This window comes from Bombus terrestris, chromosome 3 (assembly GCF_910591885.1).
Source record: "Bombus terrestris chromosome 3, iyBomTerr1.2, whole genome shotgun sequence".
NCBI classification, from domain to species: Eukaryota; Metazoa; Arthropoda; class Insecta; order Hymenoptera; family Apidae; genus Bombus; species Bombus terrestris.
The window spans coordinates 14,522,077-14,538,797 of NC_063271.1; the positions used below are offsets into that span (position 1 = coordinate 14,522,077).

Consider the following 16,721-nt stretch of genomic DNA (forward strand, 5'->3'; position numbering starts at 1 on the left):
GCCCATTCAATGTCTCATTTCAATCAGGAAAATTTTACCAATATGTTAATGAAATTTTTATTAGCAAAAAAATAAAAATAAAAATTTTTCGTCGTTGTATTAGTGTTGCCTCACTGATACAAAAGCGTAAGCGATCTTACTGTGCGACCTTCTTGAGTGTCTAGGATTTAGTCAATGTTTAGAGCACGCCATGAAGCGATCAACGATCCTAGTCCTGGAACGCAGGACGTGCGATGGCTGTCGAATAATATTTGCGACTGGTTTTCAAAATGTTTTTGTCCGTAGCATTTACATATTAATTAATTGGGTATATTAAATTTTGTGTCATTTAGTAGTACTTTCATATGACTATGACTCATGTAAGAAAATACCAAAAGCGAATTCAAGGGAGTCACGTTTACAGCACGTTCTATAAATTCAGAAATGTCGAACTCGCGTAGTTTTATTTTGACGTTCGTTCACGTCGATGATTGTACAAAAGATACTCGAATATACCAGACATCGCAGTTGCAAAATGTCGGAGCCCTCTGGTTCATATCACCGTACGGGGAGGGCTTAATTTATGGCACCCTCAAATGTTAATGCTTCTCTTTTCATATCCGAAAGTGACGAAGGCCAGGTGGCCATCCCAGGCGTTCGAATTTCACATTTTCTTACAGTCGTATATTTTAATAAATATAAGAATAGATAAATCACGTTGTGGGCTTTCGTGGGCAAACGTAACTGCCGTACCGACTTAGAAACTCGACATTGATTTAAGCATCCTTTACTCATAAACGATGACCATTTGATAAAGTGTTTACTAAAAAAGAATTAGTAGAGCCAAACAGCACACATAGCAAATGCGTGTGTCTAATAAAGATGATAGATAATTGCTTAGGTGCTTCAGTAATACGTATGAATATGTGTGTATTGAATTACAGATATATACATATAAAGAAATAGATGAGTGAACAAAACTGCGGCGACGACATCTCGTAGGCGTATCAGTAATGAAAGTAAAAGGTAAAAATCGTGGATCACAAATTAGTTATGACATTAAATCTTGTCTACATAAAATCATACAAAACAAATAAATCACGTCAGAAATATTATTCGCAACCTATCAACTACTGAAATTACTATAAATATTGAATTAAATATTAAATTAATAAACTACATTGAAATAATATTTGAATTTTTTTATAACAAAAACATCTTTACAAGGAAAGTAACTTTAATGTTAAATGTAAAAACTATTATGTATGGAAAATATATTAAAATTACTGTACCATTCCATTAATCCATTACCTTTTCAGGGGAAAGATTTTCTTTTCTTCTCCAAAAAAATATAATAAGCTAAGTTAAGTTTAATTATTGTGCGATTTTGTTATTCTCATATTTGTCTATCTTGGATAGAATAGCATAAACTTTTCTGTAGAACCGCACAGTGAAATAAGCTTTTGTAGTGTGGAACCACAGCGAGTATACCTCGTTTGTGGTGGAACTAAACAGGTTCTTGTATATGCTAGCGTGAAACCAAACAATGCAAATCACTAACTTTATCGGTTCTTGTATATACTAGCGTGGAACGCCTTCAGCACTTGGCCGCTTGGTGCAGCACTTGTACGGTGAAATAACTAAAATAATGGGCGTGAGCTATGATCGTATACACAAGTCTGGACTCCAATGGAGGAGGTAAGGCTCTAAATATCGGAAGCTACGTTGTACATATCGGCCATCATAGAACACTGCCATCGTGAAGTTACGATTTTGTATTCAACATCATCGTTATATAAACTAAAGAGTATAAACTAAATCATTGAACTTACTCAATGACTAAACTAAACTAATCTTCATAATTTTTCACAATTTATTTAAAATAAGTATGTATACAGGGTTTCATTTGGTACAGAAAACTGCTGTTTAAGTAAATATTAATTATAAATCATTATTAAATATGCATTATTATCTTCAATAAAAAAAAAAGTTAACAAAATTGCATCCCCTAAATCAAGTATATACACATATATTTAATGTAATGTAATATTGTTTCGTATAGTAATTCAGCTTGTGAGGCTCCAACATCTTCTTTGAATTTCTTCGTTCGTCTTTGTACGCGATTTGATTCTAAGTAAAACGACTGGTAATATCCCCACTCAATTTTCATTATTGTGACATCCTAATGCGGTTTTCAGTGAGCGACGCTACCGTTCGACCAATCCGTTTGACGCTAGGTGGTAGACAGTAGTTGGTACATTGTTGACATCCGACGATGGAGAACCTTGTCCTTTGAAACCCTATCAGTTGTGATAGTTTCGGGTATTTCGGATCGTGAAACCTACCCTTTGAAGAATTTTTCAGCGTCCGCCCTCACAAAGTCGCCATTCACCATTCTTTTTAGATATCATGTGAAAAGGGCTCGCCCATTGATTTAAGGACAGTTGGCAAATCTCCTTCCTGGTCGTATCCTTGAATCCTTCTTTCCCGTGTTTTTTTGCGATTGGTTATCCTTTAGTGCAAATGAAATACTGATGCCACCTGTTCTGAACACGTGTCTTTGTGATTTAGTAATATCAATAAATTTGTGTAACAGTTTGCTGTACTTATTTGAGTGGTCTATCGTGGAAATAATATTTATTCGCCTAATGAAACCGAATGAAAATGAAAATGAAAACTTAATTGTGTGTTTCCGTTGATAATTCTGTTACTGCTTAAATCTACCCATAGATTTTATATATCATCTTAAAAACCATAACATCTTAGAAAAAATCAGCGCCTATGGTACTCTGATGAACCTCTTCGATACGATGCGCCACTATAGTGGCTTTTGCGGGTATTATATTACGACGCGCCACTATAGTGGCTCACTCTACTGACTCATTCACTTATCGTTTAAACTAAATGATGTATTTCATTTGTCTTGCTTCACACTTTTTTTATCCTTGCAATGTTTTATAACAGTGTTAACAATATGCAGCCAGAATATATAGTCTTTATTTTTGATACACCAGTGTCAGATGTCAATTGTTACTTTTCGTTAAAATAAATATACCATTATTAGATACTCTGTTTAACATGTCGATCCGTATCCTTGTAATTTTTTAGAATCCTCAACCTCAGAATGTCGCTTCAAAATAGAAAATGAAGAGCAATTTGAAAAACACTATCGCGTTATAAATGTGAAAATTGTGACGTAGTTCTATGTGTCGTACCGTATTTTAAAATATATCACATTCAATTGTATTATTAATTATTAAAGTAAATTATTAAAGTTAAAGTATATGCATTATCTATCAGATCTTTAAGAAAAATTATAATTTATTTATCAAAAACTTCATTCCAATGTGTTTGCGTAGAGAACAGCATTATTAGTCAAACATTGCAGTGCTGTATCGTTTACGCGTCAAAATCTGAGATACAGAGAAACAGCCCTGCACAAAATTCAACCGTACCTAAGAGGTTAATGTCAGCTATTAGAAATTCCTATGAAAATCGAATTTCTACGAATATCGTCGTATGTCGAAAGATCGGGATTTATTTTTTCGGCTTAGTTTTTCCTTCATGGAAATTGCGTATTCCGTTTTATGGGTTAGTCGTGACAAATCTTGAACATCACTGATTGCAAGAATCGCCCGATCGTTATTTGGAGGTTGTTAAAGGATGAAGGTCCTAAAACGCTCTTATTACATAACCCATCCACTAGATTTCTTAAGCGTTATAGAAAATGGTTTTTCGTCCAAAAATTCATTATTGCGAAGAAGAGCCCTCAACTTGGATTCGCTAAACTTATCAAACGAAGATATAATACGCGCTTTCAGAGTCTCATATTTATCTCTAGTCAATGGGTTTCTAAAGATTTTCGTGACAAGACATGTTATCTTGTTATCATGAAAAGACATATTATCTTCTTGATTGCGAAGGCCGATTAAATTTCTGTAAATCACAAAATTAAGGTTCTCTTTTCAAAAGAGAGATTGTTTAACCATCGACAATGCGTTAACTACGTTTCATATCAGACATTGCATTTGTTAAAACTCTTTGAGGAAATGTTTTACCTCTTGTCGGAGAATGGTGTAATGGCATTTCGAGAAAATCATGTCGAGATCACCAATTTGTGGGGGTCTTGATAGTTAATTCTAATGATTCAATAACTCTTATAATATAGTAAACACTTTATTTTATAACTTAACTTATTTATTTAACACTTTAACGCTGAACTGAACTTTACAATAGATTCCGATCAAATATTATTATGTTTGATACGTCTCGATACTTTAGATTCCCGTCTCTAACTGACTAGTTACAAAAAGAATTACGTTGATAATAAAATAGAATAGTTAAAATACATGTACGATGTGATAAAATAACATATAGTAAAGTATGAATATAACAAAGTATTATCATTAATAATTTTGATAACTAAGTTTTCTTTTTCGGTTGATAAAGTAGGGAGTTTCTTTAACTTATTGGTACAGTTGGTAAAGTTGGTACACCATACCTCAATCCAAAGTTAGCGTGAAGTGGCTCTGAAGTCCGCAGCAATCATAATTTTTTAATTGAAGCGCTTTCCTGCAAATAAATTGATCAACATCATTTGATCACTAACCTATCACGAGAGTTTCCAGACGTATATACAGACCTATATATGACCGAGATCAGGAGTCCGGACTCCAAATGTGGAACACGAAAAGGCATTGAATGTCACGGCTATTATTTGCCTCGTACGTCATACTATACATTATTAATCCCAGTGATAATTTATTTTACTTAAAATATCTGTATGTTCTATATATTATTAAATAACTCCAAAAAGTCGTGAAGGATAACTAAATTAGTAACCTGATTTTATCTTATTATATCTTCGTTAAATATCTTCTATCCTGAACTTGCAATTTTGAAAATTTCAATTTTCTCCGATTTTTTGTGCTATGAGAATTAAATGAAACTGATTTAACATAAATAAATGATATTCTCATAAAATGAAAAATAATTACGTATTTGATACAAACTCTTGTAATTTTAGATTGCGATCGCTTATATAAACATGCATTTTCACAAACACAATTACGCAAATAAAACCTAAATAGAGAATGATTTTGTCTTCTAATTATAATAAATAGTTTGTTTTGTATAATTTTGCAATTCACATACATTCTATATGTTATGCATTTATAATTCTTATAAATGTATAAACATCCATAATCTAGTCATTAGTATATACTTCAAAAAGGAAGACTTTTAATAGGCTTCTTAATCAGCTCTCTGATACAACGAAAATTAATAAATTAATAAATCAGTATAACAAAAATTTATTTGGAAACTAACAAATTTTTAATAAATATTTTATTAATACATCATTTTTTAATATATCAAATTTACATGAAGTCCACTACCTAAATAAATTTTTGACTCTACTACTATTATATATACTAAAAATAATGAAAATGTATACTAAGGAAACCAATTCTTTTTGTCAAACAACCTCTTTGAAATATATGAACGTAAAGTCTGATATACGATAAATTATTATATATAAAAACTATACACATAAACTATATAAATATATTTTTTAAATTTAATAATACACAATCCATTATCAATTAATACAATTTGAACACAATATTATTATTACCATCTAAAAACATATAAGCAAGTTTCATATACAAATACATCAAATATAAAAAAATTTTAAAAGATTTTGGAAATAATATTAAATATGCTTAAAAATGCACATATTACATTATAATCGGTATTTAAAAAATCAAAGGTCAAAAACAGAATTTCTTTGCCTTCACGATTTTTAAAAATTCTTATGGCTGATAAAAAAATATAAAACATATATCTCATACATTTATAACAATATTTTGAATTAAAGATAATTTGAATTAAAGATAATTCACACTGATACTTCGAAGAATTTTTAATTTTTGTAAAATGTCTGATATTTAATGCGGCAATTTTCCATTCATCATAAATCCTCCATTAATACATTGGCCTAAATCTTATATAAAATACAAATAATTAACACAGTAACTCTTCATGTACTTCATTATGAATTAAAAAAATACATACTAGGATTTGGAAGTGAACAAAATTTATATATATCTGGCTTAATAAATCGTGGTGGAAATGGTCTTAATGGACTCATCATATGCCTAATTCCTCCTAAAGGTGGTACTTGCCTTCGAATTGGAACCAAATGTCCAACCATTATTGGTCTCGGAGGAAAACCCTAATGACCAATGAAATTTAATGTCAGAAGAATTATATTCCACGTATAAATTGAATACTTACTCCATAATAAACAGGAACAGGAATGGGTTCAATATAATGTGATGAAGGCAGTGTACGTTCTCCAGACTTATCCCTTTCTCTTCTTTCTCGGAATCGCTCTCTCGATCTTTCTCGATAAGGTCTTTCGTGTTTAGATGATTTGTTGCTTCAATAATATTTATAACATTTAGTTTTCAAGAAACATCATTTTACATTATTTCATATGTTTTATTATGTACCTGTTGTGACAATCTTTGGCCCATGCTCTTTGTTCTCCTTCCCTTGAATGTGAATTATCTCTATGACTTTTTCTTTTTCGCAGATGCTTTTCCTCTGCAGTGTGCAATTGACTATGTGGCCTGACTTTTTCTTTATACTCTCTACTTCCACCTCTACTATGATCTCTGTCTCTAAATAAATTATACAACACTACAATAAAACTGAAAAATAAACATATTAAACAAATATACAAAATTATAACAAATAATTGGTACCTATCATTTCTATAACTATCCCTGTTATTATGTTTTGAATCTTTATACCTAAAAAAGAATACTTAAGTAACAGAAGTTCAATTTGAAACTTTACATTAAATTATCTTTTAACTAAACATTGTTATATTAAAACATAAAATATAAGTACTATTATTATTAATATATTAACATAATATATTAACGTATTGATTATATTATATAATTTTTATGTTTTAATACAGCAATACTCTGTAAATAATATCTATATTTCACCAAATATTGAATTTATTTATATATAAATTATATAAAAATGGTATAAATTACTAAAAAGAAAAAATAGTTAATAGTAGTAAATATTGATGAATAATCGTGCATTATAACAAGTTAGAAATTATAAGTGCTGAAATTTACTATAAAATGTAAGTAAAAGCAAATAGAATAATTCTCAAAGTAATATTAGACATAAATGTAAAAAATAAACAGATTTGTACAATATTATAAAAAATAACAATTTTATATTCTATTTGTTATACATTTAATTGATTGCTTTGCATAATCCCTAATAACGAATTACGGATTAAATGGCCAAGACAAATGATGATTGGTACATATAGACATTAAATTTACTTTTAGAACTTCAATTGCTTACCTTCTCATGATTGTTATTAATCATTACATCCATAATACTTCACCTGAGCAAAAAACATGTAAAAGTCGCATATGATACGCTAATATTGGGATAGACAAAAAATATCACTAATAGATTCCATTTATATTAACATCTTAATTAAAAAACCTATATTATAAAGTAACATTTACTAGAAATGACGTGTGAAAATTTTATGAACTAAATTGTTTTTACCAACTAAATGGTTTTTAGATTTCATGAAGAGATAATTACTTTGTATTTATTGGCATGAAAATGACTGATTATTTATAAGATATTTTAACTGAAGTTTATGAGAAGAATATCTATGAAATGCAAGTATGAATTTGAATAGCAATATTGTCATGTAACTAGTTCTAATTCATTCTTTATTCATATGATAGAAATTATTCTATTATATTATTACATTTTTCTTGAATAAGAAAAAAGAAACGAAATGTATACTCTGTCTAATCAACAAAACTTGATTATATTTACTACCTCGTCTCGTTAAATAGATTATATATAGTCAAATTAAAAAAGAAAACATAAGCATTGGTAGTGACATTACCAAGCATATGCATACAGATATATTGCGAATCAAATTCCTTTTACTCTTTTTATACCAAAACTTCATTGAAGTAACAATTACACCATATCCCTCCACTTAGTGGAGATGGAAGAGAAGTCGAGCTTTTAGCAGCTTAGAGTTACCTTTTTCACCGAGTTTCCACTTCTGATACATTCAAAAAAAAAAAAAAAAAAAAAAAAAAAAAAGAAACAGGCATAAGCTGGAACAAAACAGACTATAGTAACACAAAGCATATACCTGAAATAAAAGTCACATAGCACAATTAAATATAAGGTACGAATTTAGTAATACATGTTCATTATGATCATAAATGTTCTAATAACATTTATAAATGTTACATACATTATTCCTATATTCCTATATGTTAAATATATATGATAATGATTTGTGAACTAAATTTGTGAAGTATAGTATTTCAATAAAATATATAATATTAAATGAAAATATTACTATTAATAATAAAATATTATTATTATTATTATATTATATAAAAATGTTATATAAGTAAATAATTATATCCATTATTTTTATAAATAAATATATATATATATATTCCATTTTGTGCAAGAGGTCATGAAAATAAGCAAATTAATACTAGTCGAATCATAATAAAAATTAAGTTAGTATATTGCGGTATGTTTATATACTGGGTATATATGTGTGAAGTATGTAAATATTAATATTTATGTAAGATATATGTAATAAGTATCAATAACCTTTTTTTGTAATAGGCTATGGGCCTAAAATGCAGATAGCGGTACTATATAACCATTTAGTGATTACTAAAGGTGTTTGTGCAAGGTATAGAAAAAGCAACTTTAAAGAGGATCATAGCGTGATTTTACACCTTCGAATCAGTGGAGATTTATAAAAAAAAAAAAGTTGATATTGTAGATAAAGCCGGTTTAAGAATTACTAAAGTTTTAATATTCTTTTCCCGGCAGAAGGGGTCAAGCTTTTTTGCAAAGTTTGCATAGTTTATTTGTTTAGTTTTGCATAGTTTATTTGACGCTTTTCTTCCTTGTAAAAGTAGAATTCATTGCAATAATGTGACCGTAAATTTCAAGGTTTGAGTCATTATATATGAACTTTTTTTACACATTTTCACCGATGCGAAGGTATAGAATCGCGCAACGATCTTCTTTATACTTACTTTCTTTACCCCTTGTACAAATCTCCATTTTCCTATGACACATCTTTTTTATTATGGTCTATATTTCATTGTCATGGTATTAGATTTTTGTCATATAAAAGGACTGCCAAAATATATAAAACACAATATACTTTGATTTAATTAATTAGTCCATAAATGTCATAATAAGCACAATGATGTACATGATGCACATAGTGTGTACAAAAGATACCTTCTATAAACACTATGTAGCAATACTTTTATCATATCCATGGTAAAATTACTATATCCATTTGGTTTAATAACCAATACATAAACACATGCATTAATATATCAAACCTGGTATGATGGGATGATCTATATCGAGGACTTCGACTCCTTGAAGAAGTAGTATATTTTTTATTTGCTTCCGGCTTGTTTTCTAAAAATTAAACATCATTTTTTACAATGAAAATACAATTTTGATACACATAAAAGATATCTTATCAATTTCAAAAAAATAACGACAACAGGTTTAAATTTTTAATATGAACAAACCCAAATTTTCATTATTTATAGCAACAACTGTACGATGTTCCACAATTTCTTCTGTTTTAACTCTTGCGCTTTTTATTTCTTCTCTCTCAAATATAGATTTGGATCCCTCTCCTATGGTTAAATAAATTTATTTATAAATAGAAAATCTGAAGTACATGTATATGAAGAAAGCAATTAAGCAGTATTAGCAGCTGTGACAGACCTTAGAAATCTTAAGGTTGATATGTAAATAAACTGACCGCTTCTGAAAGATTGTAAGCCAGGACATTTTATAATAGATGTATGAAGTGAATGAAACGGTAAAATGGTATAAAAGAAATAAAAATATAATTATCTTTCACTTTAAATTGCTGATTCTATAATAGTATTGTATATATCAATAATGTAAAAAAGATATATATTTACTATTAAAAATATAAATCACATTAAATGATTGTTAATTTATGATTGCTACATATATAAATTCTTTAGATTAATTGCACAAATGAACATATATGGCATACAATTTTTTTTTTTTTTTTTTGGTGCCAGAAATCATAAAACAATTTTATATACATGAATCCATAATTATAAGAGAAATTAGTTATGAAAATACAATCTTTACTTTATGTTATTCTGTATATACTTTATTATATATACGATATATATTTTAAACTAAGAACTAATGATTTCTTTCAGATTTTATGAATTTCAAGAAACTCAAACTTCTATTAAAATTTTAGCTAAAAAATAATAGCAGTTTTCTTATGAGAAAATTTTGGTAAATTGAAGAATTGTCAAGATGTTTTATATGCTGTCTTCTATGGTGATTAGAAAATCTTCCATTTTGTTGATATTTGTATGACTGTATAGTTTGATTATTATTTTCTTCAAATATATTTGATTATAACTAATTATTATATTGTAACACATTACATTTTGCAATCAAAAAAGTATCTTTAAGTAAAAATTTGATATTAATTACTTTTCCAATTTCCTATTGTTTACAGAATAATATTTTGTAACATTCTTGTTATATTATTTAAATCTTTATATATAAAAAAGTAGAAACCTGGAGATATTTGTAGTAATGAGTTATGTATAATACTGAAAGTTTATAAAATTTGCAAATCAAGTTCTATTTCAATGCCACCAGGCTGAAATAAAACTACTTATCTATACAGAAGCCAATCAATTCAAATAGATTAAGTGAAAAATGCTTCTATTTCATTATAGAATTTTTAGATGTGGTAATTTTAACCTCTTAACATGCAACGTCGCATTGAAGACGTGGTACGTCGATCGAGCCAAACATAGACAACACGTGTGAGAGATGTGATACATGGTTGTTATTGACTTATTATTTACTTCAAGATACTGAATCTTTTTTGTTCAATGATCAATTGATAGTAATTATTTATCAAACATCTTGCAAAATAAAATTAGTTGTATCTTACACATGCATTTATACGTTAAAAGACATGTGCGATTTGCACAACTTCGAACGCTCAGCCAAACCGTCAAATGGCTCGACGTGTGACTGACCATGTTATTGCTTATGGTATGTGTTATTGTAACTTTAATCGTAAGGCAATTAATTAGTTAATTGGTTACTTTTGAATATAATTTTCATTCTTCAGTTGTAGAATCATGAGCCTTGGGAATGAAATTTCAATGAAAAGATTCCATAACTTTATCCTTCCGCCACTGTTGAATTAAATATATATTTAATATATCACCATAAAATGTAAAATCTTCTAATTAAACCTTTGCGTTTCTAGACATGTTGACATTCCAAAAGTAAAGCATATGGAGAATCCACAAAATGGAGTAAGAATTTGAAGTACAGTTTTGCAATAGATCATTTTTTTATATGTAACATTAGTTCTATTATACTGTTATTCCAAAACATACTTCTTTTGTATAGACTCGATGACAAAAAAAGAAGATGTAAAGCAGCAAACAAAGAATAAAATCAATCTTAGGACACTGAAGATATAAAAACATTGTGCTTACGTATTGCACATTAAATGTTCAATATCCAGTTATCCAAATCCAACGTTGCATTCCAAATTTTCTTCATCCTTGGTGAATCAAATACATATTATTAAATTTAAAGTTATGCATAACTTGCATTGAATATTATAGAATACAATATGATTGCAAATCCACCATCTTCATGTCCATAAAAACTTCTATATAATGTCATCATTCTTCAGATGTTACAATAAGTAAAGTGAAGATTTTGCTATCCATAATTAAATTTCAAACATATAGGAAAAAGAAAAAAAAATAGAACATATGATTATCAATTTTACAATACAAAGCATACAATATGTTGGAATATGAATTTATAAATTATGGTTGTTGGAAAATTCCAAAAGGAATTATCTTCCGAGTTGAATTCGTATATTCCTTTAGCATTTCTTCATTGGATGATTGAAAGTTGTTAGGTAATTATAGAAAAAAATATTTATTTACCCTCTCTTCTTTTGACCAAAACATCTTCAAAATTGATAATATCTCGTTGTAGATCATCAGTTGTTGCTTCGTCTGGTACATTTCTCTGAGTATCTTCTGTGAATGAATTTCTGTGAATACATACTTTGATTCTTCGTAGTTCTGCTGCATTAATTTGTATGCCTTCTAGTCCTTTAAATAATGGTGTTGTACCATCTGATGGCTCTAATCTATAATGCAAATGAAAGTTTTATCATCCATAATTTAATATACTTGAATTTACTAAATTATAATCTTCTTCATAAATTAAGAACTAAATTATATCTTTGAGCATCACATAAACATGTACCTAGTTGCTACACAATTAGTGAAGTAATTTAAATCTTATATATATATGGCATCATAATATATCCTCTACACATTTGCCTTGAAATTAATTTTTATTTATATTTAAGACAATTTCATTTAACTGTTTAAAGTAAAGTGCTTTGCATTACTCATACTTACTTTTTAGATAATATAGATGTATTAGATGTATTTGATGTAGCAACAGTTCTCTGTTGACTTTCCGGGGATTTACTTTTATTCTTATTGCTACTGTGATGTGAAAATCTACCCATGGGCAATGGTAAACCTTTCTCGAGAGCACGGCGTATTTCATATTCTAAGATCTTCTTCTCCTTCAACCTTTCATGTTCTCGTAGCATTTGTTGTTCTATAATCCATTTTTCACGCTTACGTCGTAATCTTTCTTCTTCTGTTCTTCGTAAACCAGTCTCATAATTTTCTCTGCGTGATGATCTTAATTTTTCATCACGATAAGAATGATTCGACACGTTTCGTTTCATTTCCCAAAGAAGAAAAGTTTCATATGCAATTAGGCTAATCTGCAGTCTTTTTTAAGGTAAGGTAACTTAAGATTCAGATATGTACGTTAGATCCAAACAATATACAAAGTAATATCTAGTTATTACACAGAAAAATTTCCAAAATAGAAGATAAGTACATCAAATAAAATGATAAAAATTATGTGAGTAGTGAAGTTATCGTGTTAAACGCGAAGAAATAAATTTCACACACACTAATATAATAGCTCATAAACTGCAAAAATTTGACGAATAAATGCTTACATTACTAGCAATATACGAAAAATGAGAGGGTTCATACTTATGATTTGGATTGTTCTCGAACTAGTGCTGCACCACGCGGACCATACTAGAAAGTGACCCACGCTAGTATATACAAAATCCTAGAAAGTTAGGGTTCTGCCTTGTTTAGTTGCACCAGAGAAGTAACTTTTTCTTTCCTTAGCTGCACACTAGCGTAGATGAAAACTTATTTAATTGTATGGTTCTGCGGAAAAGGTCATATCTACTTTTCGATATGAGGTAAACAAATATGAAAATAATAAAATGATGCAATAATTAAACTGATTGTAAGTTATCTAAGAAAGAGAAGTTAATTGTTTACTATATTTTTTTGAAGAAGAGAGAATATTCCCATTCAAACGATAATGGATCAGCGGAATGATGCAATAATTTTAATGTATTTTCCATATATCATTTAGATTTAACATTAAGTCTTGGCAATCAGCATGTTTATTGTACAGGCATGAATATTTTTTATCGTCACATGGAACCACATATTTTTTTCCTTGGTAGGTAAGTGGCGTTTCTTAAAACGAATCCAATGACCTGCAGATTAAGTTATTTTATTGCTGTAAAATGTTAAAAATTTATCACTTCCTAAGGAATCAAATGACCCAGAGTCGCTAGCTACCGGCTATTAGGTTACTGCAAATGACGTAACCAAATATTGAATTTCTTATCTTCCATGATGCTCATCTAATTACGAAACATTACTGAATCGTGAAAACTCACTTTAGTCAATGTACTTTAGTCGAAGAATTGAAGTAGTAAACATATGTATGACAGTTTCATTTTGTTCTTTGGTATTTAAATTTTTAAACTAAACTTTGTTTCCGAATACCAATCTTTTTTAATTTGTTTTGCATCTTCTGGTAGTACTCGATGAATGGAAACTATGATATACTACATGTCGCACCATATAATATTACATGTGAGATATAACAGTTTTTAGTGGACTTTAGAGCCAAAATTCAAGTCTAAAAACGGTCTCCAGATGAAAACCTAGTCCACATTGACAATTGTCGGCAGATATACGTTCACACTAAATCTATAAACGTTGGTCACGCTATGCGATGATGAGATTTATGACCCGGTGTTTGTATTGAGGCGAGGAAAGGCGGAAGTAGAGAATTTGAAAATACATGTTGGTTGTCAAAATGTCATAAAGAAATGTTTAGAAATCGAACAAAGACCAACTTCATTTTTTGTAATGAAACTATACTATTTTTAATACATTAAATCAATCTGTTATGGCGTTTCCGATAAAAATTTATTCCGCTATGTATTTGTGTAAAAAACTATTAGAATCGAAGAAACAAATTTTTGGAAAAGTTGAAAAACATAAATAAAATCATTAAATTCTTGATTTCTGTTAAATATGTATGTGTATCATTATATGATAGAACATTTTTTCGCCATTTTAATATTAATTATTTATGTTTATTAGAATACAGGTTTCAAAGAAGAAGAAAATCCAACCTCTATCATATACACATACATTACATTAGGTAGCAAGAGGGCGTCCGAGAGTTCGATTAACGGTTCGCAGGCAAAAAATAATAAAGAGCATAGAGTTTAAGGAAAGGAAAAGATTATGTTAATTCCAAAAAATTTCGCATCGCTGGATTATCCTTGGTTATAAATAGTTGTCATTTCCTTAAATTATTTTTAAAGGTTCGATAGTTTTACAATCGTATTGTTACGTTCCAACACATGTGTTCTATCTCCAGCATATTCTCAACTCATCGACGCCCATCCGAAATCGGATACCCAGCACCCTCTCACACTCCTAGTGGAAGAACGACTCCTATTATCTGCAGGTAGTCTACATACACCTTTAATCAACAATCTGCGGATAATGTATGCAGACAATATCTGTCAGTTCGTATGAGCGAAATTGAATTCTGTCTTATAGGAATGAAAAAGGACGAATAATATTGGTTGGACCACATATATAACCCTTATCCGACTATGTTATTATGTTATGCTATTGTAACATACATTACCATGCTATTTGACAAATCGGCTCATATATTGATAATGAAGCGGTATACCGTGACAGTAAATCAGTAACAGTAACAGTATATCAGTAAATATCAGTAAATAATCAGTAAATAATCAGTAACAGTAAATCAGTAACAAATACGAAACACACGAAATGTACGAACATCTTGTACTTAGCAACTTTTAAAATCCATTCTTTACGAAGGAGATCATTTTCTTTCGAAGAGTGATACAAATAATGTCTTTGACGTTAACAGTTGTTGCATTCGACATAGGCACATATATCCACTGATTTAACCTTCCTTTACAAATACATGACATAAAAACTTGAAATAAACTACAAAAAACAACGCACACGTCCGTGAAAACATATCTACAAAAAAAACAATCAAATTAATAAGCAAATAATTTAAAGTAGTTAATTAAATAAAAATGAATGAAAATTAGAATTAGTTAAAGATATTTTTACTGGAAAATTTTCAACTAAGAAGGATGATTTTGGTCAAGATGTGTTTATTTGTGTTAGATACATATTTGATTGTTTGCGGTAGACAACATATTGATAAATTTCCGTAAATTTTGTTTTTACAAGGTTCGTGAAAAATTCGACTTTTACTGAAGACTTATTTTTGGCGCCGTGAAGAAATCAAAAATTTGTTCAGACGCCACCAATGACGGAACATCCCTACAAAATGTAAAAGATTTCATTTTTATAAATCTGTCTATTGCAGAATAATCGTTGGATATATATAAAAAGAATAAACATTGAATTGATAATCTGCTCTTTTTCGAAGTTGGTTAAAAACGTCATCTAGCGATTATGTGTGTTTACGTACTGTTCATGAATTGTTTACTAGCGAAGGTGAAGATAGACACATTTTATACGGCTGTCTGCTGTCCATCGTACAGTGTAGGGGCCCCTCATACGCCTGTTTCCCCAGGCGTTCGCCGCACAGCATGTTCCTTTGTCGTCAAAAAAAAAAACAATGGACAGACGACATTATTTAGAGGAATCGACAATCCGAGTGTTTGGTATATTCTCACAATCACCAATATTTCTGTACCATGGTAACGACAATGATGATGGTGGAAACGGCGCTTATCTTCCGGGAGACAATTTCATAAAACACGTCTTAGTATTAAAATTAAAAAAAAATGCAATTTTTAACCTTTTTAATATAACTTCACAGCCATTTTTTGTGCGAAAATACTGCCACTTTCAATTTTTCCCCAATATTAGCTATTTTGAAGGCTAATTGGATAGGTCAATCGTTGTCTTAGGATAACCAATAGCGTTTACCTTCTGTTTCCACTAATGCTGTCTCTACCAATAAACTTGCAAACATTCTAAACGTAAACCCCACTCTTATCCCTAAGTTTATAACGAATCTTGGAAAAAACAAATTTTAGGGAGATTTATAAGTTTGCCGTCTATCCCAGCCAATCCAATCTAACATCTAACATATACATATAAAGAATTATTCTTGACCGCAAG

The 16,721-nt window shown here is 29.4% G+C and overlaps 1 protein-coding gene and 4 long non-coding RNA genes across 6 annotated transcripts; 2 read left to right on the forward strand and 3 right to left on the reverse strand.

Moving 5' to 3' along the window:
* The first annotated feature begins 689 nt into the window (after positions 1-689).
* Positions 690-2,584, forward strand: LOC125387215. Its single transcript, XR_007227789.1, has 2 exons — positions 690-1,677; positions 2,178-2,584. It is a non-coding gene; the product is annotated as an uncharacterized LOC125387215 (long non-coding RNA).
* On the reverse strand, positions 1,835-4,445 carry LOC125387214. The gene is made up of 2 exons (XR_007227788.1): positions 4,038-4,445; positions 1,835-3,915 (listed from the first exon to the last, which is right to left on the reverse strand). It is a non-coding gene; the product is annotated as an uncharacterized LOC125387214 (long non-coding RNA).
* A 22-nt stretch (positions 4,446-4,467) lies between these two features.
* Positions 4,468-6,739, forward strand: LOC125387213. The gene is made up of 2 exons (XR_007227787.1): positions 4,468-4,703; positions 6,154-6,739. It is a non-coding gene; the product is annotated as an uncharacterized LOC125387213 (long non-coding RNA).
* Positions 5,888-13,372, reverse strand: LOC100644393 (peptidyl-prolyl cis-trans isomerase G). The gene is made up of 9 exons (XM_003394645.3): positions 12,582-13,372; positions 12,096-12,304; positions 9,636-9,746; positions 9,438-9,519; positions 6,750-6,797; positions 6,495-6,665; positions 6,277-6,421; positions 6,055-6,214; positions 5,888-5,983 (listed from the first exon to the last, which is right to left on the reverse strand). The coding sequence occupies exons 1-9, from the start codon at positions 12,920-12,922 to the stop codon at positions 5,928-5,930; spliced, it is 1,323 nt and encodes a 440-aa protein (XP_003394693.2). The 5' UTR covers positions 12,923-13,372; the 3' UTR covers positions 5,888-5,927.
* Positions 13,373-15,722: 2,350 nt separating this feature from the next.
* LOC105667191 lies at positions 15,723-16,625 on the reverse strand. Of its 2 annotated transcripts, XR_001099813.3 has the most exons (3): positions 16,291-16,625; positions 16,063-16,189; positions 15,723-15,911 (listed from the first exon to the last, which is right to left on the reverse strand). It is a non-coding gene; the product is annotated as an uncharacterized LOC105667191 (long non-coding RNA). The 2 variants fall into 2 exon arrangements; XR_007227790.1 differs by having other exon boundaries at positions 16,063-16,625.
* Between the last annotated feature and the right edge of the window lie 96 nt (positions 16,626-16,721).